General features: G+C 38.0%; 1 protein-coding gene across 1 annotated transcript in view; it reads left to right on the plus strand.

Moving 5' to 3' along the window:
• LOC132142498 (vacuolar protein sorting-associated protein 8 homolog) overlaps nucleotides 1-27,944 on the plus strand; it is a 148,426-nt gene that overhangs the window by 87,966 nt on the left and 32,516 nt on the right. Inside the window, exons 37-40 of the mRNA XM_059552410.1 lie at nucleotides 2,729-2,911; nucleotides 3,038-3,119; nucleotides 7,690-7,772; nucleotides 22,249-22,329. Of these exons, the coding sequence (XP_059408393.1) occupies nucleotides 2,729-2,911; nucleotides 3,038-3,119; nucleotides 7,690-7,772; nucleotides 22,249-22,329 (429 nt within the window). The remainder of the gene's footprint in view (nucleotides 1-2,728; nucleotides 2,912-3,037; nucleotides 3,120-7,689; nucleotides 7,773-22,248; nucleotides 22,330-27,944) is intronic.

Genomic DNA, 27,944 nt, shown 5'->3' on the forward strand with positions numbered 1-27,944 from the left:
ACATCATGACATGTTACATTATTTAAATAGAAAACAGAAAATATTATCGAGCTCATTTCTTTTATCGTGCGATTAATTGATTTATCGACTATCGCGACAGCCCTAGTGGTCACTATTTATGGAGAATTACCATATTGCATGACCTTATATTAATGTCTGAAGCTACTTCAGAGACTGCTTTTGAACACAGTGTGTATGTTCATGGATACTCTGCTAGGAGTGCTCTCGCTTCGTTGTAACATATTTGCGAGATGGATCAATCAAATCCACTTCATTTTCAAAAAGCCAAGATGTCAAAATTTTAGATCTGTGCATCCATTACATTGTAAATGTAGCCTAATTGGCTGTACAGTACATGTCATTAGATTAAACCAGAAATGATAATTTTGAAAAATCAGACAAAGTTTTTCTGAAAATGCAGACATTTTGATTTTCACATTATTGTTTCATTTCATCCAAGTGTATTTGAAGCACATCTTACACAGAAGTCGTTTAGTCTATGCTGTAAATCTGTGTTACCAACTTGAACACATTGTGAAATCTTTTCCCCTCATGCAAAATTAAGATCATGCTACACTCAAAATAGCATGATCAAAAAAATGTATTCAATACCTTTACTTAATTTAATAGTTTTATTTATATAGCATTGCGTTAATTATTATACACAATGTAATGAACAAAAAAGAAAAGACTGATGTCAGTACCGACATTAGCATAGCTATTACTCACTTACTGCCCATACCTAAGCACAGACAACACTCATCTGCATAATGGTAACTACTGAAATACTGAGTACTGAATACTGAAACAGAACAATTCTGAAAACATTACAGCAACTCCTCTTAATGTCCAACATAAACATAAAACACCAACATGCCTTTCCTTTTACTGAATATTACTGTAAAAAAAACACAATCTCTAAATTTCTCTCCAATGCAGTCCCTTCCAAAGCATGCATTGAGTGCATTGAAATGACTGGATTTGACAACGATTAATGTTTAAAATTGATTAATGATAAAAAATTCTGGAATTCTGCTAAATGGATTTACCCTTGTTCTGTTGTGTTAAATTGAAATGGCAGCACTGCACTCTTTTTTGTAGCTTAAAGAAAGATCAAATTATAAAAATAAAATAAAAAAATTAAAATTGTGTTTTATTTCCAGCTTTTATTATTATATTTCTAAAAGGCTAATAATAATAATTAAAAAAAAATTACACTCAATTAATCATATGCCCTGGCTCCTGTTCCATTCATATATTTGATGAGCAATTTTACTAATGCCAGAGCAAGTTAAGTACAACATTAGTAAGCAGTTGTTTCCACAGGGCACATTTTTGCATTTAAAAACAGCTGAACATGTAACAGAATGCCAGTGGGGTTGGGCTTTTTCAAAGTTGAATTTCAGCATTGGCGATCATGGCTAGAGATGCAGAATAGTGAGATGCAATGAAATGAAACAACTAAAGACTTTCTGCCACATAGTAAATTAAACAAAAATGAATTATAAAATATTGCAGATGGAATACATGAACAAAAATCTTCCTTGGACTTAATACGGTTATGCACTTATTGTAATTGTACTGTAGACCATCATCTTACAGAAAATATACTCAAAAGTTTGGAGTCAGAAATAAATCAATACTTTATCTTGCAATAACATTAATGACTTACTTTTTTGCTTGGAAATACATGCAACGTGAACTTTATATTCATTAAACAAACAAACAAACAAACAAACAAATTAATAGTTTCCACAACAATATGAAGTTGCAATGTTTTCGACATTGATACTAATATATGATAACTTTATAACTTGGTCTATTTCATGGACTCTGGCTTATATACTCTGATTCTGCTGTGCAGGACTTGCTCGAGAAGTATTTGTTATTTTGTTTTTAAACCACAAAATCAATAATGTCACCAAAGAAGTGTGTTTTTGGTTGTCAGAGAAAGATAACCATTTGTTTCTCCGGGGCTGCAGGGGAGTGCTGCCAGTGTGTTTGTTTGTTCCTGGCATTTCGGTGAAGAATATATATATATATTTTATAATAATAAAATGTAAGTTTTTGTTCCTGTTTTATTTATATCAAAGTCACAGCTTTTTACATTGTAATTTTTATAAAATAAATACAGCCTTGGTGAGCAGAAGATTTGAAATTAATTGGAAATAATTTAGAATTATTTATCATATAATATATGTGAAACATTCAACTGTTAACTGTTAAGTTAACTGATTCACAGCCATGGTATTTATTTATATAGCCATCTTAAATGAACTACTTGAATTTTTCTCTCGGGGAGCTTTAACACTGGCCACATTTTCTGTGGTCCGAATCCAAGTTTGGTACCCCTGGCACCCCCCCGCAGCACTGGTCTAGTTTCAGACTCACTTGAGTTTATCGAACACTGGTGTATTTTCTGTCATCTCATGTCACCTGAGTTTGACTTGCTTTCACATTCATGCAAATTGTGCCACAGTTCCAGAGGAACTGAACTCAGAACAACTTCTGCATGAAGTCTCGGGTTCAATACCACTTCACTTGTTCACATTACAAATTTTTATGCAAACCGTGCCCTGTTTCAGACTAAACTACCAATGTGAAAGCACCTTCAGAAATAGCCAGTTCATTTAGATTGTGTTTCAGAGAACAGTGTCTTAAATATCCCTGGTGAGACAGAGAGGGCAAGTGGAAATGTGCTATCGATCTGTTGATATCTGCTTCTCAGACCCTGAAGGGCGAACTCCACCAACTTGCCCTGAAAGGCTCAGAGGCAGACAAGCCTGATGGTGAGGAGGAGGAGACATGCAATGAAGTGCAGAGTCTGTTACGAAGAGTGGAGGAAGCTCTCCATGACATCATTGCTTTGTGTCAGAGGAGCTCGCATGGTCTCAACCTGCAGCAAAGAGAGGTGTGTGTGTGTGTGTAGTACAATCATCCTGAGCTGTCTTTTTCATGAACAAAATGTATTGATCTTCTTATTCCCTCTCACTGTGTGTGTGTGTGTGTGTGTACATCAATCTTCTCTCACTCTCAGGCTCTGTGGTTTCCTCTCCTCGAGGCGATGATGTCACCACAGAAACTACTCAAAGGTGCCGATGCCAAACACACTTCAGACGGTGAGACAAACATTTAAACATATTTATATTAAACATATTTAGTCATTTTTTTACAAACGCTTTTATCCAGAGAGACTTACCTAGGTAGCAAAATTATAACAATATACAATACTATACCATTCAAAAGCTTGATGGAAATAATATAAATGTAACAAATAGATAACTGTAACAAATGTAAAAACAATGCTTTTCTTTCAAATTAATCCCCCTAAAATCCCAAAAAAATATTCTCAGCTCTTTTCAACATTAATAATAATAACAATAAATGTTTTTTTTTTTTTTTTGTAGAAAATAAGATTGTTAAAAGGATTTCTGAAGGATTGTGTGACTGGAGTATTGATGCCAAAGAATTTGTTTGAAAGTCAGCTTTGATTGTTTCTAATAAACTGTTTAACTGCTCCCCCAAGTGGATATTAAATTATGTTGTGGGATAATTAAATATATTCTTAATAAACTACAAACATAAAATTATATACAGTTATTTTGTTCTCACATTCTTTCTTGTAACTCCTTCCTCTGTGACACAGATGACTGAATGGCTCATTATGCAGCTCATTATGCAGGCCTTTGTCTTCTCTGGTGTAAATCACAATGATATTCATGATATAGTTGACGCCTACTCACATATGACTTTTACCAACAAAAAGTGTCTTAGAAAATTTAAATCAATATATTGTTTTCTGTAAGTGAGTAAACAAGATGATTTTCACATCATTTAGAAAGGAAAATTCTAGGCTACAAGCTCCAGTTCTCAAAAATCTAAAAATCCCGGGAACCATTGTTCTTTATGTGTGTTTTTTTGCCTTATTCAAGTGTTTTAACATTTTTAGTTTTTCACTAACCACGCATTATATATTTTTTTTTCTCAAAAACACAATCATGTACATACATGCATTTCACATATTATTATAGCCCAGTTTGTGCTAATTACAGTGAGATTAGACTTTACCCATTTAGATGTTTATAAGAAACTGAAAAAAGCACAAATGTCAGGGCATGACAAAACTTCTCCAGGCCCCAAAAATACCTTTAGACTCCAGAGGGTTAAATGTAATGAAGAAAAGGTCAGAGATACTATATGTAGGGGTTATACCAAAATGTTGTCTGCAATACAATTACATGTGTAAATTAAGTAAAGTTGGTTGCCTGATTTGTGCGTGATTGTAGTGGTAAGTCGTTTGAGATCAAATGAGCCAAGGAGTGAATGGAAGTATGTAGCATAAGGCTTGTCAAGGTGAATGTTGTAGTCGCCAAAGACTAAAAGTAGACTGCCATCCTCCAGGAATGAGGACAGCAGCCCATCCAGCTCCTCTTGGAAGGTGGATAGAATTTGCCCAGGAGGGCAGTAAATTACCACAACCTGGCATTTTATAGGAGCTGTTGCAGTGATCAAATGATATTCAAATGAGTTATTATTGCATACTGGAGAGTGGGTTGAGCATTTCCAATTCTCAGAAATTAGCAGACCAATGTCCCCACCCCGGCCTACCTGAGGAGGGGTGTGAGAGAAAGAGAAAGTGTTAGACATAACGAATCCAGCTGGACGAATCCAGGTCACAGTCAAGCCCTAGATGTAGAGTGTAGATTTCAAAGAAAAAGCAGAAATTAAGTCGTCTTTGTTGACAGCTGACTGACAATTCCAGAGACACACAAAGAAAGAGGTGCAGTAGAGGATGTAGAGATATGATGCAGGTTAGCACCATTGCGTTGCCATCTGCATGTGACATTAGAGCATTGTCAAGAGACAACCTGAATTTTTTGGAAACACATGAAACAGGTGGCAAAGAGAGGACAGAAAAGGAGAATGTGTAAAGAGAGGATACAAATAGTACTTAAGTGCATTGCCGGTTTCTTTGCTCGGTGAAGTCACGGAGGTAAAGTCGCAGGTATTTACACTCATTGGTCTTCACACAAAGAGGGCTGAACACTTCCGCTGATGTGGAAGACATCAGGTAAATACACAGTCTAAGACACTAAAGTGAAAACTGTGGCCACCTTCTAATTAGCACAGCTAATAGGCTATAGCAGGGCAATTGCTTACAACCCGAATTCCGGAAAAGTTGGGACGTTTTTTAAATTTTAATAAAATGAAAACTAAAGGAATTTCAAATCACATGAGCCAATATTTTATTCACAATAGAACATAGATAACGTAGCAAATGTTTAAACTGAGAAATTTTACACTTTTATCCACTTAATTAGCTCATTTAAAATTTAATGCCTGCTACAGGTCTCAAAAAAGTTGGCACGGGGGCAACAAATGGCTAAAAAAGCAAGCAGTTTTGAAAAGATTCAGCTGGGAGAACATCTAGTGATTAATTAAGTTAATTGATATCAGGTCTGTAACATGATTAGCTATAAAAGCTTTGTCTTAGAGAAGCAGAGTCTCTCAGAAGTAAAGATGGGCAGAGGCTCTCCAATCTGTGAAAGACTGCGTAAAAAAATTGTGGAAAACTTTAAAAACAATGTTCCTCAACGTCAAATTGCAAAGGCTTTGCAAATCTCATCATCTACAGTGCATAACATCATCAAAAGATTCAGAGAAACTGGAGAAATCTCTGTGCGTAAGGGACAAGGCCGGAGACCTTTATTGGATGCCCGTGGTCTTCGGGCTCTCAGACGACACTGCATCACTCATCGGCATGATTGTGTCAATGACATTACTAAATGGGCCCAGGAATACTTTCAGAAACCACTGTCGGTAAACACAATCCGCCGTGCCATCAGCAGATGCCAACTAAAGCTCTATCATGCAAAAAGGAAGCCATATATGAACATGGTCCAGAAGCGCCGTCGTGTCCTGTGGGCCAAGGCTCATTTAAAATGGACTATTTCAAAGTGGAATAGTGTTTTATGGTCAGACGAGTCCAAATTTGACATTCTTGTTGGAAATCACGGACGCCGTGTCCTCCGGGCTAAAGAGGAGGGAGACCTTCCAGCATGTTATCAGCGTTCAGTTCAAAAGCCAGCATCTCTGATGGTATGGGGGTGCATAAGTGCATACGGTATGGGCAGCTTGCATGTTTTGGAAGGCTCTGTGAATGCTGAAAGGTATATAAAGGTTTTAGAGCAACATATGCTTCCCTCCAAACAACTATTTCAGGGAAGGCCTTGTTTATTTCAGCAGGACAATGCAAAACCACATACTGCAGCTATAACAACAGCATGGCTTCGTCGTAGAAGAGTCCGGGTGCTAACCTGGCCTGCCTGCAGTCCAGATCTTTCACCTATAGAGAACATTTGGCGCATCATTAAACGAAAAATACGTCAAAGATGACCACGAACTCTTCAGCAGCTGGAAATCTATATAAGGCAAGAATGGGACCAAATTCCAACAGCAAAACTCCAGCAACTCATAGCCTCAATGCCCAGACGTCTTCAAACTGTTTTGAAAAGAAAAGGAGATGCTACACCATGGTAAACATGCCCCGTCCCAACTATTTTGAGACCTGTAGCAGAAATCAAAATTGAAATGAGCTCATTTTGTGCATAAAATTGTAAACTTTCTCAGTTTAAACATTTGCTATGCTATCTATGTTCTATTGTGAATAAAATATTGGCTCATGTGATTTGAAAGTCTTTTAGTTTTCATTTTATTAAAATTTAAAAAACGTCCCAACTTTTTCGGAATTCGGGTTGTAAATCGAAACTACAGTTCGCACTTAAATGCAGGAAGGAAGTAAAGTAAATAACACAGGCTCCTTCTTAGGTGAGGGCAATTATTATAATTACCAGTAAGTGCAATCAGAAATACAGAAATTATAATCTATAGATGAAATTAGATTAATGCAGCCTTCAAATGGAGTCAGAAATTCTGCATTTACAAGAGAATTTGTATTTACAAGTGGGAAACCCCTGAATTCTTAATTAATTTTGCCAAGCTGTCAAGTTGTGATATTGGAAGAGACATCTTGATGTGGATATACAGGCATTCCTACAGTAAAGCATGGAGGTGATAAGATCCTGTTATGGGGCTGTTTCTCTGCAGCAGGGACTGAAGCACTTGTCAGGATAGAAGGAAAAATGAATGGGGCAAAATACCATCAAATTCTTGAGGAAGATATTCTGTCCGCTGCCAGAAAGTTGTCAATGGGAAGGAGGTTTACCTTCCAACATGTCAGTGACCCAAAGCACACAGCAAAACTGAGCATACATTGGTTGAAGGAGAAAAGATGAAAAGATGGCCTAGTCAGAGCCCAGAGTTAAATCCCATTAAAAATCTGTGGAATGACTTGAAGACTCAAGTCCACAAACGCTCTTCAAATTTAACTGAACTTGAGCAGTTCTGCAAAGAAGATAGGGCAAATATTGTGAAATTAATGGAGACAGAGACATATCCCAACAGACTAAAGGCTGTAATTAAAGCAAAAGTTGGTTCAACAAAATACTGACCCATTTTCTGTACCCACTGTAAGTGCTTTAAAGCTTCCTTTTTAAAAAATGAAAATAGTTAAAACTGATAAAAAATAGTTACAATTTAAAAAAAATCTCAGACATTAGAAGAACCACTGGTGTATAATGAATTTAGCTGAGTGCTCAGTCAGTCCTGATTGTTTCTCTTTTTCCTCAGCATTAAAAGAGCTTACTATGAAAGTCTTAAACAGCATGTCCAGTTTTATCGCCCCACCTGCCATCATTCAGCGCATCCTACAAGTAAGTAGATGCTTTGTTGTTTTTAACAGTTAAGAAAATTTTTGTCTTAAAACTATGCTGCTATTATTCCTGCCTATTACTAAATGGCAGTCATTGTGTGCAAGTCAGAGGTCACTCAGTGTGTTCCAGTGATTGTGGTATGTGTGAGATTGTTATTGTTCTGTGGGATTTATGGGATTTGTTTGTAAAGACTTACAGCCTTCTGCCTTGACAATAGGGTAGCAGGCTCAAGCTCAAAATCCCATTATCTGACTCGGATTATCAATTTACAATTACTTTATAATTCAATATAAGGTTTTCGCATCATTCCACTTTTCATTACATTTATATCGTTAATATCACATGTTTGTTTATTTCAAAATTGATTTATTCATTTACTGTTTTCCAAAAATTTTTGATCTTTGTTTAAATTTTTTGTTTATCTTTACATTCGCAATCCGTGCTCAATATCTGCTTTCTCTGGGGCCGTTCACATCAAGCCTAAAAACGTGTGGAAAACGCTAGGCTCGCCACTTTCTCATTCTTTCCAAAGCGATCAGCCCTTTGCGCTCCTGAGGCATCTGTCATTGCTAAGCAACCATCAGCTGCATCTCCATGCATTGTTCCTCTTATTTTAGTCAAAATAATGAGGGCTTGACAAGTTCAGGAAATCCCTGGACCGCAATGATGAGCTTCTCCTCAATTTTTCTGCTGATGTTTCAAAGTAACGGAAAAAGTGAGGAAGCTTGATTGGTTGGTTCTTGTCACACAACGTGCAGTGTGCTTGCAGCATTCTGAAAAGTTGAGATGTTTTTAACTCGATGCGGTGCAGACACGCCTGGAAAAAACATTGCACTGCGTGTGAACCACTGATCTATAATAAAGATTCATTATATATACAGTACAGAACAAAAGTTTGGACACACCTTCATTCAAAGAGTTTTCTTTATTTTCATGACTATGAAAATTGTAGAGTCACACTGAAGGCATCAAGGGCTATTTGACCAAGAAGGAGAGTGATGGGGTGCTGCGCAAGATGACCAGACCTGAACCCAATCGAGATGGTTTAGGGGTGAGCTGGACCGCAGACAGAAGGCAAAAGGGCCACCAAGTGCTAAGCATCTCTCGGGGAACTCCTTCAAGACTGTTGGAAGACCATTTCAGGTGACTACCTCTTGAAGCTCATCAAGAGAATGCCAAGAGTGTGCAAAGCAGTAATCAAAGCAAAAGGTGGCTACTTTGAAGAACCTAGAATATGACATATTTTCAGTTGTTTCACACTTTTTTGTTATGTATATAATTCCATATATAATTCCACATGTGTTAATTCATAGTTTTGATCCCTTTAGTGTGAATCTACAATTTTCATAGTCATGAAAATAAAGAAAAGTCTTTGAATGAGAAGGTGTGTCCAAACTTTTGGTCTGTACTGTAGATCAGTCAATAAAACTCAGTATAGTCAGTGATGCTGTCTACACTGGATGCGGCGTGGCATGACACCACAAATCCCTGACAGTAAACTGCTGCCGTGTTCTGTTTATGATGTGCTGACACAAAATTAGACAGACTTTAGCTGATGCGGCTCGGTGCCACACGACAACTTTTGCATCCGGTGTAGACACTGTGTAATGACAGATGACTGAGAACGATGGGGAATGATTTGCATATCCTCAGTACCACTGACAAACAAATAAACTAGTAAAATATGTGATAAGTACTTCTGCTCCATAGTATAAACAGTGCACGTGCGTGCGTGCATTCCAAAAGGATCGTGCATTCCAAAAGGGGCGGGGGGTGGAGCATCACGATGCCATTGCAACATCGTGATGGACAATGGCATCGTCTGTCGGCCCAACCCTAAGCCTTACAGCTCTGAGTCTTGTGTAGATTCAAACACAGACTGACACACGCACATTGCACATATTTTTGCTTTCCATGAGATCGATGCGGCAGCTCATGAAACGGTTGAGGCTTTGGGCAGTGGAAGGCCTTTATCTGTTTTCATCTGTACATATTCAGTGCTGTCAGCTTTCCCCCATCGATCTTCCAGTCTGCCCCTCCTTATCACTGCTATTACACCAGCACTCTGCTATTCTGCTTTAACCTGCTGTCATTAGATCCTCTGTGATTTCTTTTAAATCAGGGATTATGAGTTATTTAATTTTTTTTGCAACACTACAGTTCACCATTTTTGGTAACACTTTATAACAGAACTTACTTGCAAACTATTAGTTTATAGTAAATTTTTGTGGTTCATAGTTTAGAAATTGTGTTGTTAATATAGTAATAAGCTATATGCATAATATTATTACATAATTGAATAAAATATATATATTAATGATTTATTTAGCTTATATGTAAATAGTTATAGTTTAAAGAGGTAATGTTTTTGCCCATACTTAACTGAAGTGTAGTATTATTGAATATATTAATAAGAAATGATTCTTTAGTTCAAAAACGTTTAAAAATATTACCGATCCCTTACCAATCCAACTTTTGAACAGAACTACTGTACATCGCCAAGGAGCATACACGTTAAAGTGAAAGTAAATCTAAGACCAAACATTTACTATCATTATAGTTTTTCACTTTTTTCATGTTCATTATGATTTAGTAATAGTCTCTTTTTTTGTGGCTCATGTTGTGTCATTAATCTCCATGCCTCAGCATCTATCTGAGCAGCTCTGGTTCTGCCCGGCTGCTGATGGTGACATTTGATGGCATTTGCTCACAGCGGGTAATCATTAGTGCACTGCTGTGAATGCAAATGCACCAATGACAAGGAACAGGAAAGGTTAGAAAGAACCCTATCAATTTATATTAACAGATGGTCGCAATCATGGTATTACATAATCAACATCTGTCATCTTGAATGTGAACTTACACCTGGGCAGAGGCACCTGCAGCTGTACGTACTGTGCTTGCTCGTTCTTGTATTCATGTAATTTAAGCTAAGAAATGATTTCCAATTTGTTTGCACTCCACAGATTTATAAGATAAGGGGTGGTTGTCTACACCAGACTAGGCATGTCAATTTTCGGTCAATTCCATGATCGATTGTCATTTGAATTAACCATCAATTAATCAATTAATCTTTAACCTTAATGCTGCAAAGTGCATCTATTGTAGCAGCATGCAGTCATTGGCATGCAAGGGCAATTCCAGGATTTTTTCACCTGGACTTTCTTAACAGTTAATAGGGGCACTATATTTTAAGGTCCAAATCTAGCTATTAACAAACCATTAACTACGACTTTTGTCTCAATAAACTCCTAATATACTGCTTTTTAATTGTTAGCAAGGTAGTTATTAAGTTTATGTATCAGGTAGGATTAGGGAAGTAGCCTAGATGGTCATGTAGAATAAATGCGTTATAATTACTAATAAACAGACAATATGTAATAGGCACACTAATAAGCAACTAGTTAAAAGTGATAACTTCTTAAATATACACTTTTTATAATAATATGCAATATTATAATACATATAAATATTACTACAATTCTGAATTATTGTAAAAATAATTTAATAAATTATAACTATTTGTATAAAGATAAAAATAATGAACAGCTGCTGAAAAAAAGAAATTGTGATGCATTATCAGTTTTTAAATGCCATATCATGCTTATCAATAATAATAACTGAGAAAACAACCTTTCAAACATAATATTATGATTGATTTTATTTGTCAATCACACATTGCGTAGCTAACTGGTTTACTCTCTCCTAGTTATCAGTCAGCATATTCATTATAAAAAAAAAAATAATAATTCAAAGACAAATAAAAATGCCAGTTAAATTAAAGTTTGACATTCGTCACAATGCTGAAACTACAAAACATATAAATGACTATAAACAAGGTTCATATTTAATTGGGATCTAAAGACAATTGCATATGCAATATCTTTTTATAATCTTTAGATATGTCAAATTATCCATTATCCAAAGAAACGTACTCGGTTACTAACGTAACCTCGGTTCTCTCTAGAAGAGGGAACGAGTACTGCGTCTTAGCTAAGACGCTACGGGAAAAGTCTCTTTTCACGAAATACTGAAGCAAAAAATTATCCTTAATTTAGAATTTTTATAAAGCGCATTTACAGCAGTACACAGCCATAGGCGAGACTGCTCGCTCATTGGCTGCTCTGCAGCAAGTGCACAGCCTATCGAGCGCAGGCTGATGCAATATCAGACCAATTAGGACGCCTATCACGCCACTTCCCGCCTAAACGGGTGTGGCTCAACCCTATAAAAGGAGTTCGAAAAAGCTGACTCACCTGATTTATTTCATCGCCGAAGCGAACCAGAGTGAATCGTACGCACGGCAGAGAACGCAGTACTCGTTCCCTCTTCTAGAGAGAACCGAGGTTACGTTAGTAACCGAGTACGTTCTCTTACGAGTTCTCTCGTACTGCGTCTTAGCTAAGACGCTACGGGAACCCCATGTAAAACGCCGTGCGCGCAGGGATCACACACCAATAAACCTGAAGCAACGCCCAGGATTTACAGTGCACAGTCACCCGAGGGACTCACAGAGAGTCCAGGACAGGAAAGGGGGGGAGCCCTCCGTCCCATATCTAGCAGCACCCGTAGATGCGGCAATATAACATCACACAGTCGAGGCAAGGCCTGACCAATGTGGCAATGCGGGTCTTACGCAATACTGCCCATATAACAGTCGGCAGCGCATAATGCTCACGAACTCAGAATTCCCATCAGGGCCCTGATTCGGCTATACCGACAGCAGCCTTGCTTGCAAGGCGGGAACCTCCAGGTTATAGAACCTGATAAATGCAGACAGCGAGGCCCAACCTGCCGCCATACATATATCCTGCAAGGAGATCCCAGTAGACCATGCCCACGACGAGGTGACGCCTCTTGTGGAGTGTGCTCTGATGCCCAGTGGGCACTGAAGGCCCCTGGAAGCGTAAGCTAACGCTATGGCGTCAACTATCCATCTGGATAGAGTCTGTCTCGAAATAGCCATTCCCTTGGAACGTCCACTGAACGAGACAAACAGCTGCTCAGTCTGTCGAAAGACAGCGGAGCGAGACACATAAGCTCTTAAAACCCTAACAGGGCAAAGAAGACTCGAGTCTCCATCCTCTCCTGACACCGACAGGGCAGACAGGGCAATAACCTGAGCCCGAAACGGCGTGTTGAGGGACTTCAGCACATGACCGTGCCTAGGTTTGAGTATGACCCTTGAGTCATTAGGCCCAAACTCCAAGCACGACAGCCTCACCGAGAGCGCGTGCAGGTCACCCACACGCTTCACTGAAGCGAGAGCCAACAAGAATATGGTCTTGAACGACAGATGCTGGAGGCTAATCGATTGGATAGGCTCAGAAGGGGGACCCTTCATGGCCTCCAAAACCGCTGCGAGGTCCCATATAGGGACTGACGGAGGTCTGGGAGGATTCAGCCTCCTAGCTCCTCTAAGGAAGCAGATGACCAAATCGTTCCTTCCTACTGACTGACCGAGCGCTGTTCAGAAAATGCTGCGATGGCCGCCACATAAACTTTGAACGTGGATGGGGCTCTGCCCTTACCCAACAGCTCCTGTAGGAAGGAGAGAACCTCCGTCACCTCACAACTAAGGGGTGAACATCCCCGAGCCGTGCACCAGCTGGAGAAAACCGACCACTTCGAGGCATACAGCCGTCGTGTCGACGGAGCTCTAGCCTGAGTGATGGTATTTAGCACACCCACTGAGAGATCAGCGGGTAACCGTTGAGCGCCCACACATGGAGGGACCACAACTCCGGTTGAGGGTGCCAAATCAAGCCCCTGGCCTGCGAGAGGAGGTCCCTCCTCAACGGCACTAGCCACGGGGCGATGTCTGCTAACTGCATCAAATCTGGGAACCATGGTTGGTTCTTCCAAAAAGGTGCTACAAGCAGTATTGAACATCTCGTTTCTCTCACCCATTCTATCACCTGCGGAAGGAGGGAGACGGGAGAAAAAGCATAAAGCGGGCAGCGGGCCATCTCCGTGACAGCGCGCTTTCGTCCTTGGAAAAGAACGCGGGGCAGTAAGCGTTTTCGTGGGATGCGAAGAGGTCCACCTCCGCCCTGCCAAATCTCTCCCACAACAGCAGGACTGTTTGCGGGTGTAGAGACCATTTGCCCGTGGGAATGTTGCTTCTGGACAGCCTGTCTGGACCCAGATTCTGTAGTCCAGGCACATGAACTGCCCTCAGCGAGTGCAAGTTGCGCTGAGCCCGAACCAGGAGGCGTTCTGCCAACCTGTACAGGTTTCGGGACCCGAGACCGCCCTGGCGATTTCTGTAGGACACCACAGACATGTCCTCCGAACGAACTAAGACGTGGTGTCCCTTGATTTGGGGACAAAAGCGCGTCAGCGCGTTCTCCACTGCCAGCATTTCCAGACAGTTGATATGTTGGAGGCTTTCCCGTCCTGACCACAGGCCAAAGGACGGTCTGCCCTCGAGCAGCGCTCCCCATCCCGAAGTGGAGGCGTCCGTCGACACCATCTTCACTTTCGAGGAAGTCCCCAGGCTTACACCTGATTGGTACCAGTCGTTTGCTATCCAGGGTTTCAGGGCTGTAACACAGCCCTGATTGACCCTGAGATGCATTCGACGCGGTACCTGCGCTTTTCAGCCAGAACTGCAGGGGGCGCATGCGGAGCAGGCCCGCATGAATGAAGTTTGTCCTAACACAAAACGACAGCTCCAAAATCTAGCACTGCAACTCGCTAGTTTTTTTGTGATATAATATTTACACTAAGTGGAAATAAATAGCTATAGGTTCTATTTACACTGTTAAAATAGCAGGATTTTCTGCTATTTATACTTCTTATTGCAAATAGTAGCGATATCTGCACCTCAGTATTGTAGTATCCTGGTTGTTGAGAAGCATCATAGAATCACTAATTATTCAAATGCAAGCTGAAGATATGAATTTATGTTTTTTTTTTTTTTTTGAGTGATGGACACGCAGATGGCGGGGTACACTGCCGGAATGACAGGAAAAACCACCTAAAAAAAAAAAAAAAAAAAATTATAAGTTTTAGTCTGAATAAATTTCTAGTAGCAAGATTGTTACATGAATAAATGTGATCATGATCATTTGATAAAATAAAGGGAGTGCGCCATTTGAGATCATTTTACTTTTTTGACTGTTTTATATCACGTCAAGGAGACCGCTGAATGCGCCTCTTCAAATGATTTCGTGGTGCTCGTTGTTGTTTTTTAACACACAATTGCAATGTTTTCAATGCGATTGAAGTTTGAATTGCTAGAATATGTGGGATGTATGCGAACGAGGCGCCGGCTCGATCAAACTGCTGAGACAGTTTTAAAAAAACAGTTTTTGGAGTAAGATATAATCTGCAAAAGTGTTTAATTTTAATTTTGCACACTTACAATACAAACAGAAGATTTGTACTTTTGTAAAATAAGTCGAACAAACACAATGAGCGTTGTCATCCTTTCCTTTCCATGAACTTGTTTATGGAGTGCCTCACCACACTTCTGCTTTAAATCTGTTAGCTAAATTAAGTCAGGTATATTTAGCTTTTTTTAATGACAATAAATTATTTTTATTTTAGGCTTATTACTTAAGTAGCTATACATTTTCCTTAAAGCATCCCATTTTGTCCCAGGGCTTGAAAACCTGTGCCCTAGGCTAGTTAGGTCCATGCAGAAACTTGTGAACGATGCTTGTTGTGGCATCATCGTTTAGTGACATCATTGAATGCTTCAGTAAAACTGTTTTTGCTGTTTTTCCAGTTAGATCATGTTCCTGTAACTCAATTGGTAGAGCATTGCGTTAGCAAGCGCAAGGTTTGGGGGTTCGAATCCCAGGGAACACATGTTAGGAGAAAAGCATATGCTAAATGCATAAATCTCATAAAACTTCATTTTAATTTCATTTAAGCGTGACCATACTTTTGGATGCCGTTCGAGCCCATAGCCTACATTTACGTGGCTTTGTTCTGGTTTGCTGGTTGATCATGAATTTCCACAAATTCGGCATGGTTTCCTTTCCCAAATCTGCAAAGCGCAGAGCCTGACATGAAACTGTTATCTGGGGAAATGACTTACTACATTTCTATTGTTTTCCATGTTGAAGAACTTTGCGTTGTTGTACATTATGAATGAATGATGATGCATTTATACACCATCACTCACAGCCGCTCGCACATGTTTTGCGCATGAGCCGTTTGCGGCCCAAAAATAAATGGCTTAATCAGCCATCGATAGCTTTAATCGATTGGATCTCTTATCGATCATCAATTAATCGTTGACATTCCTACACAAGACCAAGTTAATAATGCTGCGGGCAGATGTTCATTAGAGCTATGGTTTTGGGAAAGCACCTAATCTTAGAGCTATGTTCATAACGGCAGAACTTGCTGCTTCGAATGCTGCTTCTGAGGGGAGATCATTCTTACTGTTGATCAGAGGAGCCGAATACTCCCAGTTTCATTCGTTTGATGTGTATATAAATGCTTTAACAATTTTGGAGTGCAAAGTTAGAGGTTAAATATAGGAGGGTAAACTTCTTTAGAGGTACATGGGAGACGCTAGCAAATATTATGTTTGTTTCCTTTTGCTCCAGCTGCAAATGAAATCACCCACAATTGCATTTATATGGCTATCCAAAAGAAAAAAACAAACAAAAAGATCTACGAAAATGCATTACAGCAATCAGAAGAGAGCAAGATGTCCTTTTTTTTGTACCACTTTTCTGGTCAGTGTAATGTTGTTTTCATCACCAAAATGTCTACATTATAACGGTGGTATTATCTCTCTTAATAAATGTGTTTTTCATATCTCACTCGTTGTGATACTGTATGTAGGTTGATGGAGTGTAAAGGGCATTATATTTCCTGAAGTTTAAAGGCTATACATGTAATTACAATATTGAAATTCTTTTTGGTTGTCCATGAACATTATATGTTTATTCAACTCTAATTGGCTTGACCGCTCCTCGCAAAAAGATCGTAATCTCTTTAACAGTATAAATCTAACTCAACTCATAACTGAACCTACTAGAGTCTGTCCTAGTTCCTCATCTTTGCTTGACTGGATTTTAGTCTCCCATCCTGACAGAATTTTACAATCTGGGGTTCTACCTGATTCTTTTAGTGACCACTCTATGGTTTTTTGTTTTTGGAAAATCAAAGTACCTCGTCTTCCTCCTAAATTGATTAAAGTAAGACAATTCAATAAAATTAATCCTGTACTTTTCATACAGGATATATTAAACATAAACTGGGAGAGATTTCAATTAATTCCATTTGTGGAAGATGCTTGGAGTTTTTTTTATTACGAGTTTTTCGAGATTATCAACAAGCATGCTCCTTGTATATCAATTAAGGTCAAGGGTCGACATTTACCTTGGATTAAGGGTGATCTCATATATTTATTCAAACAAAGGGACAAGGCCTGGAAACAATACCGCAACACAAAGGACTCTAATGATTGGAATGCATATAAGGAGTTGAGGAACAAATGTAAAACCAAGACAAGAAATGCTAAAGCAAATTACTATAAGGATCACCTATTAACTGATTTTAAGAACCCGAAGAAATTTTGGAAGAGAATTAATGATATTACCAAAAAATCCACAAAAAGCTCTGCTATGCATATTAGAATAATTAATCAAACTGTGAGTGAACCCTGATTAATTGCAGAGGCATTCAGCCAGCACTTTTCTACAATTGGCAGCTCTCTGTCTGGCTACACGAGCGTTGGTCTTAAATCGACTCAGAATAGGTGTGGCGGCTCATTTTGTTTTAAAACAATCTTTCCAGTCGATGTTCAGCGGGTTATTGATAGTCTAAACTCTGGATGCAGTGCTGGTCCAGATGGTCTGGAACTTAAGTTCTTTAAACTTGCCTCTCATGTTTTGTCATTTCCATTGGCTGACTTATTTAATTTATCTTTCGCAACCTGTAAACACCCAAATCATGGAAAAGTGCTAGACTAATCCCTCTTCATAAAGGAGGAGACGCATCAGATACTAATAATTATAGACCAATTTCTATTATCAATAGTATAGCAAAAATATTCGAAAAACTAATATTTAATCAATTATCTACATATCTTATAGATCATAATATATTATCTCCACACCAATCAGGCTTTCGACCCTGCCATTCAACTACTACCGCTCTTTTAAAATTTACTAATGACATACTGTCCGCAGCTGACAGCAATATGCTTACGGGTGCTATTTTTATAGATCTTTCAAAAGCATTTGATATGGTTGATCACTATCTTCTTTTAGATAAAATGTATGCTATTGGTTTTTCCTGGGAAGTCAATCAGATTTCAAGATCATTGATAAAGGTGTTCCTCAGGGCTCATCCTTAGGTCCGCTTTTGTTCTCAATCTTCATTAATGATCTTTCTCAAATCTGTTCTGACTGCCAAATTCATTTATATGCGGATGACACTGTATTATACTTTTCCAGTTCTGACATCTCACAAATTCAAAACTCTTTACAATTTGATTTCAATTTGGTTCAAAGATGGTTTTTGTCAAACAAGCTTCTCCTGAATAAGAGAAAATCATATAACATGTTGTTTTGCACTCGACCTGATCCTTCGTTGTTAACTAACTGGTCTATTACCCTTCTTGATGGAACAACTATAGACAAAATTGAAGAACTTAAATATCTAGGCCTCTGGCTTGATTCCCGGCTTTCCTTTAAATATCATATTAATACGATCACTAAGAAAATATCTGGTTGTCTGAAATCACTTTATCGTTCGGCTGATTGTTTTTCACAAGAAGTTCGGAAAAGAATTATAACACAACTAATATTCCCAATATTGGACTATGCTGACGTGATCTATGGTAACACCTCTGAAACTAATCTCAGTCCTCTTAACGTATTATATAATAGTCTATGTAGATTTGTGCTCCGGTGTCCTTATAGAACCCATCACTGTTTAATGTATGAGTCCTTGAACTGGCCTGCACCGAAGTACAGAAGGCAACTCCACTGGTTAACACTCATTTTCAAATGTTTCTATTTTAATTTCCCATCATATCTGAAAGACCATTTAATCCCTCTCAGCTCTCAATACAGCCTCAGGCACATGGGTCAACTGTTTCTAGTTACTCCTAGAATCAGTAAAGAAATTGGTCGTCGTGCTTTTAAATTCAAAGCTCCATCAGATTGGAATAATCTTCCTTCCTCTCTTAGGTCGATTACTTCTTTTCATATTTTCAAATCATCTTTAATTACCCATTTTCAAACATCCTGTTCTTGTTTCTGAACTGTTTTAAGACTCATATTACTCACGGTCCAGTGTATTGTATATATGTGTGTATTTTTGTATAAATATGTATTGCATATTTTACCTGTGCATGCAAGCTGCTGTATTCATAAGGGGTGTATAGTATGCTTATGTGTGCAAATGTCAATTTCTATTTTTCGCAGAGGGATTTATTTTATTTTGTGTTTTTGTATCTCAGTATTTTTATTATATTTTTTATCATACCATATCTGTGCAAAGTTTGTGAAATACTGGCTGGGGGCTGGGAGGTGCTAGTTTCGGGGAGCATTGTTGGAGTGTGCGTGGGTATGTGAATGAGTGTGTGTCTTTGTGTTTATGAGTTTGGAATTATCTTTAATACTTACTCTTTATTATTATTTCGTATTGTTTATCATTATTGTTAGGACCCCCTCGAAAATGAGATGGCACATCTCAAGGGGCTATCCTTGAAATAAATAAAGAAAAGAAAGAAATAAAGCATGCTACTAATGTAGTGAAAAAGGAAGTTGCTGTAACTCAGACAAGCAATGTCCGATCTTCCCCAAACTTTACTTGTGTGATAGGTGTTCTGTTCCGAACAAACACCCATGACCAAATTCAGTTATAGTCATAGCGCCACCTGCTGGTAACAGGAAGTGACAAGGTTAACACTGCTATGGACTCCTAGGGACAAATTAAAAAGTGTCAAAAAGTGTTAAATAGGCTGGCAGAAGCATAATAAAACATGCTAGCAACACTTAGCTAAGTGCTAAAGCATGCTACTAAGCCAGTGAAAAAAGGAAGTTGCTGTAACTAAGGCAAGCAATGTCCGATCTGCCCCAAACTTCACACGTTTGACAAGAGTCCTGTCCTATACACTTCAACATGCCTGTGTTCAGTTATAGCCATAGCGCCATCTACTGGCAACAGGAAGTGTCATGTGTAACACTGTTATGGACTCCTAGCAACATATTAAAAAGTGCCAGCAAGTGATAAATACACTGGCAGCATGCTAGAAATTTCCAGTCTGACCCAAACTTCACATGTTTTATAAAAGTCCTGGCCTGAACACAACTAAAGGCCAATATTCAACTATAAGTATAGAGCCACCTGCTGGCAACAGGAAATTACTTATTTTATACTAACTTAAACATGAGATGTCTGATCTGCCCGAAACTTTGCATGTTTGGTAAGAGTCCTGGCCTGAAGACATTAACATGCTGATATTCAGTAGTAATCATAGCGCCACCTGTTGGCAGCAGGAAATGTTGCATAAATATTTACTATTTTATAAGCATATGGCCCAACGTTCACTGTTTCTCCTATGGGCACCGGGGTGGTGGTGAGCCCAGTGCGAGGGCCCGTTCATCGCTGCTTGCAGCTTTAATTTCTGTTTGGATTTGTTTACAGCGTGTTTACAGAGTGTCTGAATTGTGATACCTGTTGTTTGGGAGGCTGAATAACACTTGCAACTAGAGTGTCATGCATATCCAGTAAGGAGTTTAGTCAAGGATGCTCATCTGAGTCAACCATGCTGAAATAATTAGTAGACCACCTATTGTCTTTCTCTCTGTCTCTTCCTGAAGCAGTAGTCATACTGTACAACTCAGAGATGGTTAATAGTAGCTCCCAGAGGCGTACTGCAAAACGTGGGGGTCCCTAAAATTCATGAGAACGATTTGCTTCAGGGGGAAACAGTTTCGCTGGAAATAGAAAGTGATGTTATTTTAGACAACTATTATCTTGCAGCGAATTATTTTCTTTTTATTCATCCTTTATGTGCTAAATTGTTTTCTTTATATCATTCTGTAAATCTGGGAGGCTGCAGCAAGTCCATAACAGTTCATCAGTGATTTAACATTGTAACCATTAGTAAACATTTGACCAAAATTAATATTACAACAGTTATGGTTTTTATTTAATGTATCATTATTACACAACAAAACACACAGCGTCTTATCAACATGGCGGTAGCGGTGGCAGCAACAATAAAGTTATTATGCCTTCTTTCTTTGTGTGAACAAAACCTCCCACATTGTGACGTAGACATGTGGGGGCGTGTGTAAACAAAGCGTTTTAGGGGGGTGTGGACGAGTCTTAACATTTAAAAAAGAATATCTCTTTGTGTTTGAGATTTAAGTCTTTGCAACTAGGGATCTTATCTATTCACGGACAGCTTGTAACACTTCAAAGAGAAAGGAGAGCTTCATATTCGTATCATTTTGGGTTCATTAGTTCATATCGAAGCCCCTTTGGATTAGAGGTATGTCTCATATGCCAAGGGTAGTTCCATAAGTGGTAGTTGAAGTTTTGTGCTATATAGTAATGAGTAAAGTTAATTCAGTTTTGTTAGTTTTCATTCTTCTTGTAAAACATATGTTGGATTTCAAACCTGAGCTCAATGGATTTGATATTCCAGATGTTTGTGTGAATAATGGTCTGTAATGAGGATGAGCAGTTTTGGCCTTGGGGAATTAGCTTCATTCATTTTGTGTGGAGGAGGCAGAATATAACTACAAAGTTTAATGTCTACAATATAAAGTTTTATTCTCCGTTCTCTTCATACAGGATCAGTAAAGTACCCTATTGGGATCAATGAAAAGTATCTTATCAGGATCAATAGAGTATCATGTGTTGTCGTAGGAGAACAAGCTGACAAAGGCAGTCTGAGGAGAAACTGAGGAGAAACTTTTTCATGTTGAGAAAGTGTGAAGAAATAGAGAGCAAGAATGGAAGTAATATGAATATAAAATAATGAATGAACAGAAATCTGGTGTTTTTGCCATTGTGTGACCTTCATGTGTTTTCCCCTCAATAACAATGGAATGTGTGTACAGTTCTGCCTCTCAGAATGAACAGGATCCTGTATGTGTGTGAGAGTCTTACAGGTCTTGATCTTTGTGACTGCTTCAATCTGAGCCCCTACTGAGGGCAGAATTACCCAAGTGTGTGCAGTCCCGCGATAACAGCTAGTGGTGTGTGTGTGTGTGTGTGTCTGTGTGTGTGTGTGTGTGTGTGTGTGTGTGTGCTGTTTCTGAGACCGCACTCCTTCATCATCTAGGAATTATCAGCTGTCATTGTGTTTGCAGTCTGGCAGCATGCACTGTGTTTTCTCTCTGATTTGTGCTTAAGTTGGTTTACTGCTGAACATGCTTTTAAAATTGACTTACAAACTTTATACAGACAGACACAGATTTCTGCTAGTGTGATCAAAGCTATGAGAAAATAATGTATCTCTTAAATGTGTTCTCTCCTGCAGGACCCTGTGTATGGGAAAGGAAAACTGGCTGAGATTCAGGGACTCATTTTAGGGATGCTAGAAACCTTCAACTATGAACAGGTAGTGTGTGTGTGTGTGTGTGTGTGTGTGTGTGTGTGTGTGTGTGTGTGTGTGTGTGTGTGTGTGTGTGTGTGTGTGTGTGTGTGTGTGTGTGTGTTGTGTGTGTGTGTGTGTGTGTGTGTGTGTGTTTGTGTGAGAGAGAGTGTGAGTGTGCGTGTGCATGTGTGTATGTGTATCTGTGTTTAAAAGCATCATTTTTGTGTTTGTGTTATACAGCAATTTGAACTCATCAGCTTTGTTACTGTTGAATACTTTCTTTTATAAATGCATTTTTACACTATAGAGAAGCATGGTCATCAGTGTTTGTCTTAAGTTCTTGTATGCGTGTGGGAGTGTGTGTGTATGATCATACAAATTAATTTTTTTATTTATTGCTGTCCTGTTATTACATAACATGACATAACATAGCAGCAACATGTTTATGAGAATGTGTACTTGGACAAGAAGTACAACTAATTATTATTAATTTACCTAGAATGTGGGCACAAATTATTATATTGAGGTCAAGATTTACTTAAAAGAAGGGCATTATTAAGCAAATTATTAAATTGTGCACATGATCTAGTAAATTGAGGGAACAAACGAATAAATTGTGCCAACAATTTTTTTTTTTCTAGCATTTCATGTGCGGGGCTCCATAGTTTACATATATCTTACAAGACAAAATAATAACTGAATATAACATATAACAATATAATATAACAATGACCCCGTTCAAATTTTACACGCTTGATTCTTTATACTGTTTGTTTTATGTTTTGTGATAGTTGTTCATCTTTTTTTCCTGAGGAGTTCAGCTACCCACTTTTTTTAGCAGAAAAATCCTCCAGGTCCTGCACATTTGTTGGTTTTCCAGCATCTTCTTACATTTTGAACCTTTTTCAGCAGTGAGTGTATAATTTTGAGATCCATTTTTTCACACTGAGGGCAATTGAGGGACTCATCCACAACCATTATAAAACATACACTGATGCTCAAGATAGCAACATGATGCAACATTGGGGTGGGGGGGTAAACTTTTTAAATTGGATGATCAGGGTTTTGATTGCTTCCATTGTCCTCATTTTTTCGCCGCTTTGGATAAAAGCGTCTGCTAAATGTCAATGTAAATTTATTTATTTATTTATTATTAGGTGGTAGTACAGGGTTTGTTAGGTGTTGATACACAACCTGACAGCCTGTTAAATGTGTCCATGGTTATATAGCTACCCATGATGCATCATTCATGTCTTACTTTCATATTAACTGCACTCTTGCTGCTTCAGACAGCAGCATAGAAAGATACATCATTTAGCGCGGTTAAATTATAATGAGACCTTCTCTTACTGTTCACACAGCTGAAGCAACAGCAGCTAAGTTCACAGGGTTTTATGTGATAATTGGAATGAGATGTGGAGGTGAGATACTTTGAAAAAAAAAAATCTTTATGGTATCTATCTTTATGGTATCTTATTTTATCTTATTTTGCTTTTCAATGTATCTTGATTCTTGGTTTAAGAATCTTTTTATCATTTGCACTAGAAAACAACATAACTCTCTTTTGCAGTGCAATCAAGTACAGTAAAAATTCCATATTCTAGTTTTTGTTTTTTGAATGAATTAAAAGTAATGCAGATCTTTTTGAAGATTTGTTTTCAAACTGTTGCTGGTAATTTTAGCAAATTTTGGGTTTGTATTTATTAATCGATCAGCAGAAAAAAAAGTGTACCTACTTATAAAGAAACCAGTTTTTAAAATTGGCTTTTTCATGCTTATTTCCAACATGCCAGTGGTGGTTTTATTGGTATAAATAATAATAAAATAAATATTCTACAGCGAAACTATTAAGAGAGTATGGACCTGTTATGACATGTTTCAGCAATATTCATAAAAACAACACAGTGATGGGTCATACACACACACACACACACACACACACACACACACACACACACACACACCTACACACACACACACACACACACACATACACACCTACACACACACACACACACACACACATCTACACACACCCACATACACAAGTACTGTACCTTTTCAATCCCACTAGCTTTTAACAGAGGGACGCCCTTTAGAGGAAGTATCATACTTAACTTATTCCAGTTTATCCTCACAGCTGCTCTAACAGGTCAGTTGAGGGTGGAGTGTTATGAGAGCTCATTAATGGCTGTTTCTTCATTAATTAACAAGTGCATAATTCAAGCGGCTCTCTGGACGTCTTAGAAACCGTAATGGTTATCAGTGGCATGCACACATACACCCTACAGTTTTGCTTAATGAACAACTAAATACTTCACCATGAATAGTCTCCCCTCATCTCAAGACCTCACACAACTTTCTTTAAAGCTGCCTAAAAAACTTCTGAAGCATTAATTCTTATTTGGGTTTGTGTTATTATATTGTAGCAACTGGATTAAATTCCTCCCTCGTTTCGGCTTTACTGAAAAGGGCTTTGCCTTTTATTTTCTGAAAGTCAAGACAAAAGAAAGAAGAATAAAGAGACTTTGTTGTCTGAAAATCAACAGAACTTGTCTGACACTTATTGATATCGTTTTTGCAATGCTAATTTCTTTTATAGATTTTTGTTTATTAGTGTAGAGTTGCTTTCTCCACCTTAGTGTCACCTATAGGCTAATTGCATCCAGAAATTTGCATCAGACTTCAGTGTGTTCCCTTTTATTCCTTTCTATTCTATATTTGACAAAATTAATGCTAAATCAAGTTGTTACTTTTGAGAACTGAACCTTAAAAAGGCCACAGTGTACATTTATGAACTGGTGCAGTATGAGTTGAACCTTGACTTTTAGTACAATGCACAATTATTTGAAACCTTTGAAATCCATTACCCCTGTTGCTGGAAGTTTTCCAAGCATATGAAGAACGTCAGAAACAGAATGAGGCATTAGTTTACTGTTGGTGACTGGTTTTATAATGCCCCTGTCCGGTCTAGACATGATGTGGAAATTGTCTTTCCTCAACCTCTAGAAAAGACATTTCTGGGTTAGTTAATAATACAGTATTTATTAATCTTTATTAGTTAATGTTAGTTAATGAAAACTACGGTTGTTCATTGTTCGTTCATGCTAATGTTAACAAGCACTTTTGATTTGAATAATGCATTAGTAAATGTTGAAATTAAAATTAAAGGCAGGGTAGGTAAAAAAAATTTATAAAAAACTTTTTTTCCAAATTTGTTTAAACTTTATTTATATATCAATACATAATTAAAATGTAAGTACTCTGAAAAAGAAAGTATAAAAATCGAGTGACTGTAGACCTCTCACGACTGTTTTAAAGACGGCTCATTATTTCCATTCACTCCACCCCCTCCCTTCTGGGCTCCTATAGATTATTTATCGTCTCTACTACGGCTCGCTAAGTAATGTTATGTTAGCTATATTACGCAGCTACGTGTGCTAATGACACATGCTTCATGAAAAAAATATGTATGATCAAAATACAAAAAGAAAGATTTACCTGTCCAGCAGAAATAAAGCCATCAAGGAGTCACTTTTCAGCCCCTTGAGTTCCCTCAGTTCTCGCAATCGCTGGAAAGCCACGCCGATATTAACTCGCGTTTTATTTCTTTGTTTGATTGCCTTTTCTTGTACTGTTACTGTCTTCCTTTTTTGCCTGGTTTGCCTTCACTAACTGCATAGGCTGGTACTGTGAATTTTGCTTGCTGTTTCTCTGCCATTGTTTTGGTATTCCTAGGATCCGTGCCTGTTGAATCAAACGTGCTGTTTCCTCAAATCAAACGTGCACGCGCAAGTGGGCAGGTCATGTGTGGCAAAAGGGTGGTTGCCATGGTTGCGAGAGAGTGACAGTCGCCTAAGCCAATCCTATGTTTCGTCCCGAAATGGAAATAATGAGCTGTGTTTAATACAGATTAAACGGTCTAAAGTCACTCGATTTGTATACTCTTTTTATCAGAGTACTTACATTTTAATTATGCATTGATATATATAGAAAGTTTAAACAAATTTGGAAGAAAGTTGTTTATACATGTATTACCTACCCTGCCTTTAACTAAGATTAATAAATACTCTTGAAGGATTGTTCTTGCTTCGTTCATGTTAACTAGTTAACTAACATTAACTAATGGAACCTTATTATAAAGTGTTACCAAAAAATCTGAATAAAACCAGTAATAAAAATCTCTAAAACATAAAATAAATATTTATTTTGTTAAATTAAAAACATGAAATGCCACAAAGGAACTAATCTAAACATTCAAGTATTATTTTGAAAAATTGTATAACTGATTCACTAAACTGAGAGGTTTTTGGAGAATCTCCCGTTGCTGAGCTCCTATCATGCTACTAAAAATGAAAGTATTTTGCCATTTTACCTCTGTTTCACTTGCACTGTTTGTTTAAGCTGTCACCAGATATGGTTATGCAGTCTTTTAGTTTGTGGAAGTAAGTGTGTGTCATTGTATGTTTGCACTTTCCCTTCCATGACCAATGGGAATTTGCAGCTTTTCATTCAAAGGAAATAGAAATACCATCTGAAATACAGCGCCCATGCACCCCCCCCCCCACTGCCCCCCCACACACACACACATTTCCCCTTGCTTTTGAGACTCTCCTGCAGTAAATAATTTGCAGCCACAAAATTGAGATGTCAATTACACAAACATAAATACACACACTTGAACAATCCCTTCGGAAAGCTTGTCCTGGCATACATTTCAACACAGACCCAGCTGAATTTGCCCCAATAGCTGATGAAATATTTTGAAATGTATTCTCAAATCATCGGAAATGTCTGTCAGATTTAAATGTGCTTCCCGATATGTATGTGTAATACTCAAAATGCTGCACTAACAGCAAAATGAAAGAACGTACATCAAGTCTCTCTCTCTCTATCTCTCTCTCTCTCTCTCTCTCTCTCTCTCTCTCTCTCTCTCTCTCCTCTCCTTCTCTTCAGTCTTTTTATCTGACCTTGCTGAAATCCATTGCCTCTGGTGAGGAGACTGTGTAGATTAACAGAGAGTCTTCCACTCTTGAAAATAAACTGAACCAATTTAATGTAAGCACAAGCTCAAATGTTAATCCATTTCACAAATTTCAAAAGATATTTGATTGTGATAGAAAAGATACGCTTGAGAATTGAAATGGCATTTTTTTTCCATTTAGCTTCTGAGTCGTTTCACATGCCTCATTGGTTTCAGTCCTGATAATTTGTATATAATTAATACATAAATAAGATAATTAGTTATGGGAAAATTCTTCCATTGCCTGTGGTTGTTAATGAATAAACGTGTTCCCTCATGAATTAAACTGAAATAGGGTAGTTGACACACAACTTAAAAATGAACTTTTTTAACATAAAGATGTTGTGTTAAAACACATAAGGAAAATTGTATATTATTAGAAACTGTAGCTGTTCATCATTTCCTGGAGTCTGTTCAGAATATTATATATGCTGGCTTTCATGCATTTTCCATTCGTGTGTAAGGGGAAAATCTTTAAAATGTATTTAGTTATGGTAAAATGCATTTCGCGTTATTTGTAGCTGAAAGCATAACCGAGTCAAGATATTTAATTAACAGAGTCTCAAATTTGTGATGGATGTGTAGATCTCTGTGTAGATGACACCGAATAATGTGC

The sequence above is a fragment of the Carassius carassius genome, chromosome 6, assembly GCF_963082965.1.
Source record: "Carassius carassius chromosome 6, fCarCar2.1, whole genome shotgun sequence".
Classification (NCBI taxonomy): domain Eukaryota; kingdom Metazoa; phylum Chordata; class Actinopteri; order Cypriniformes; family Cyprinidae; genus Carassius; species Carassius carassius.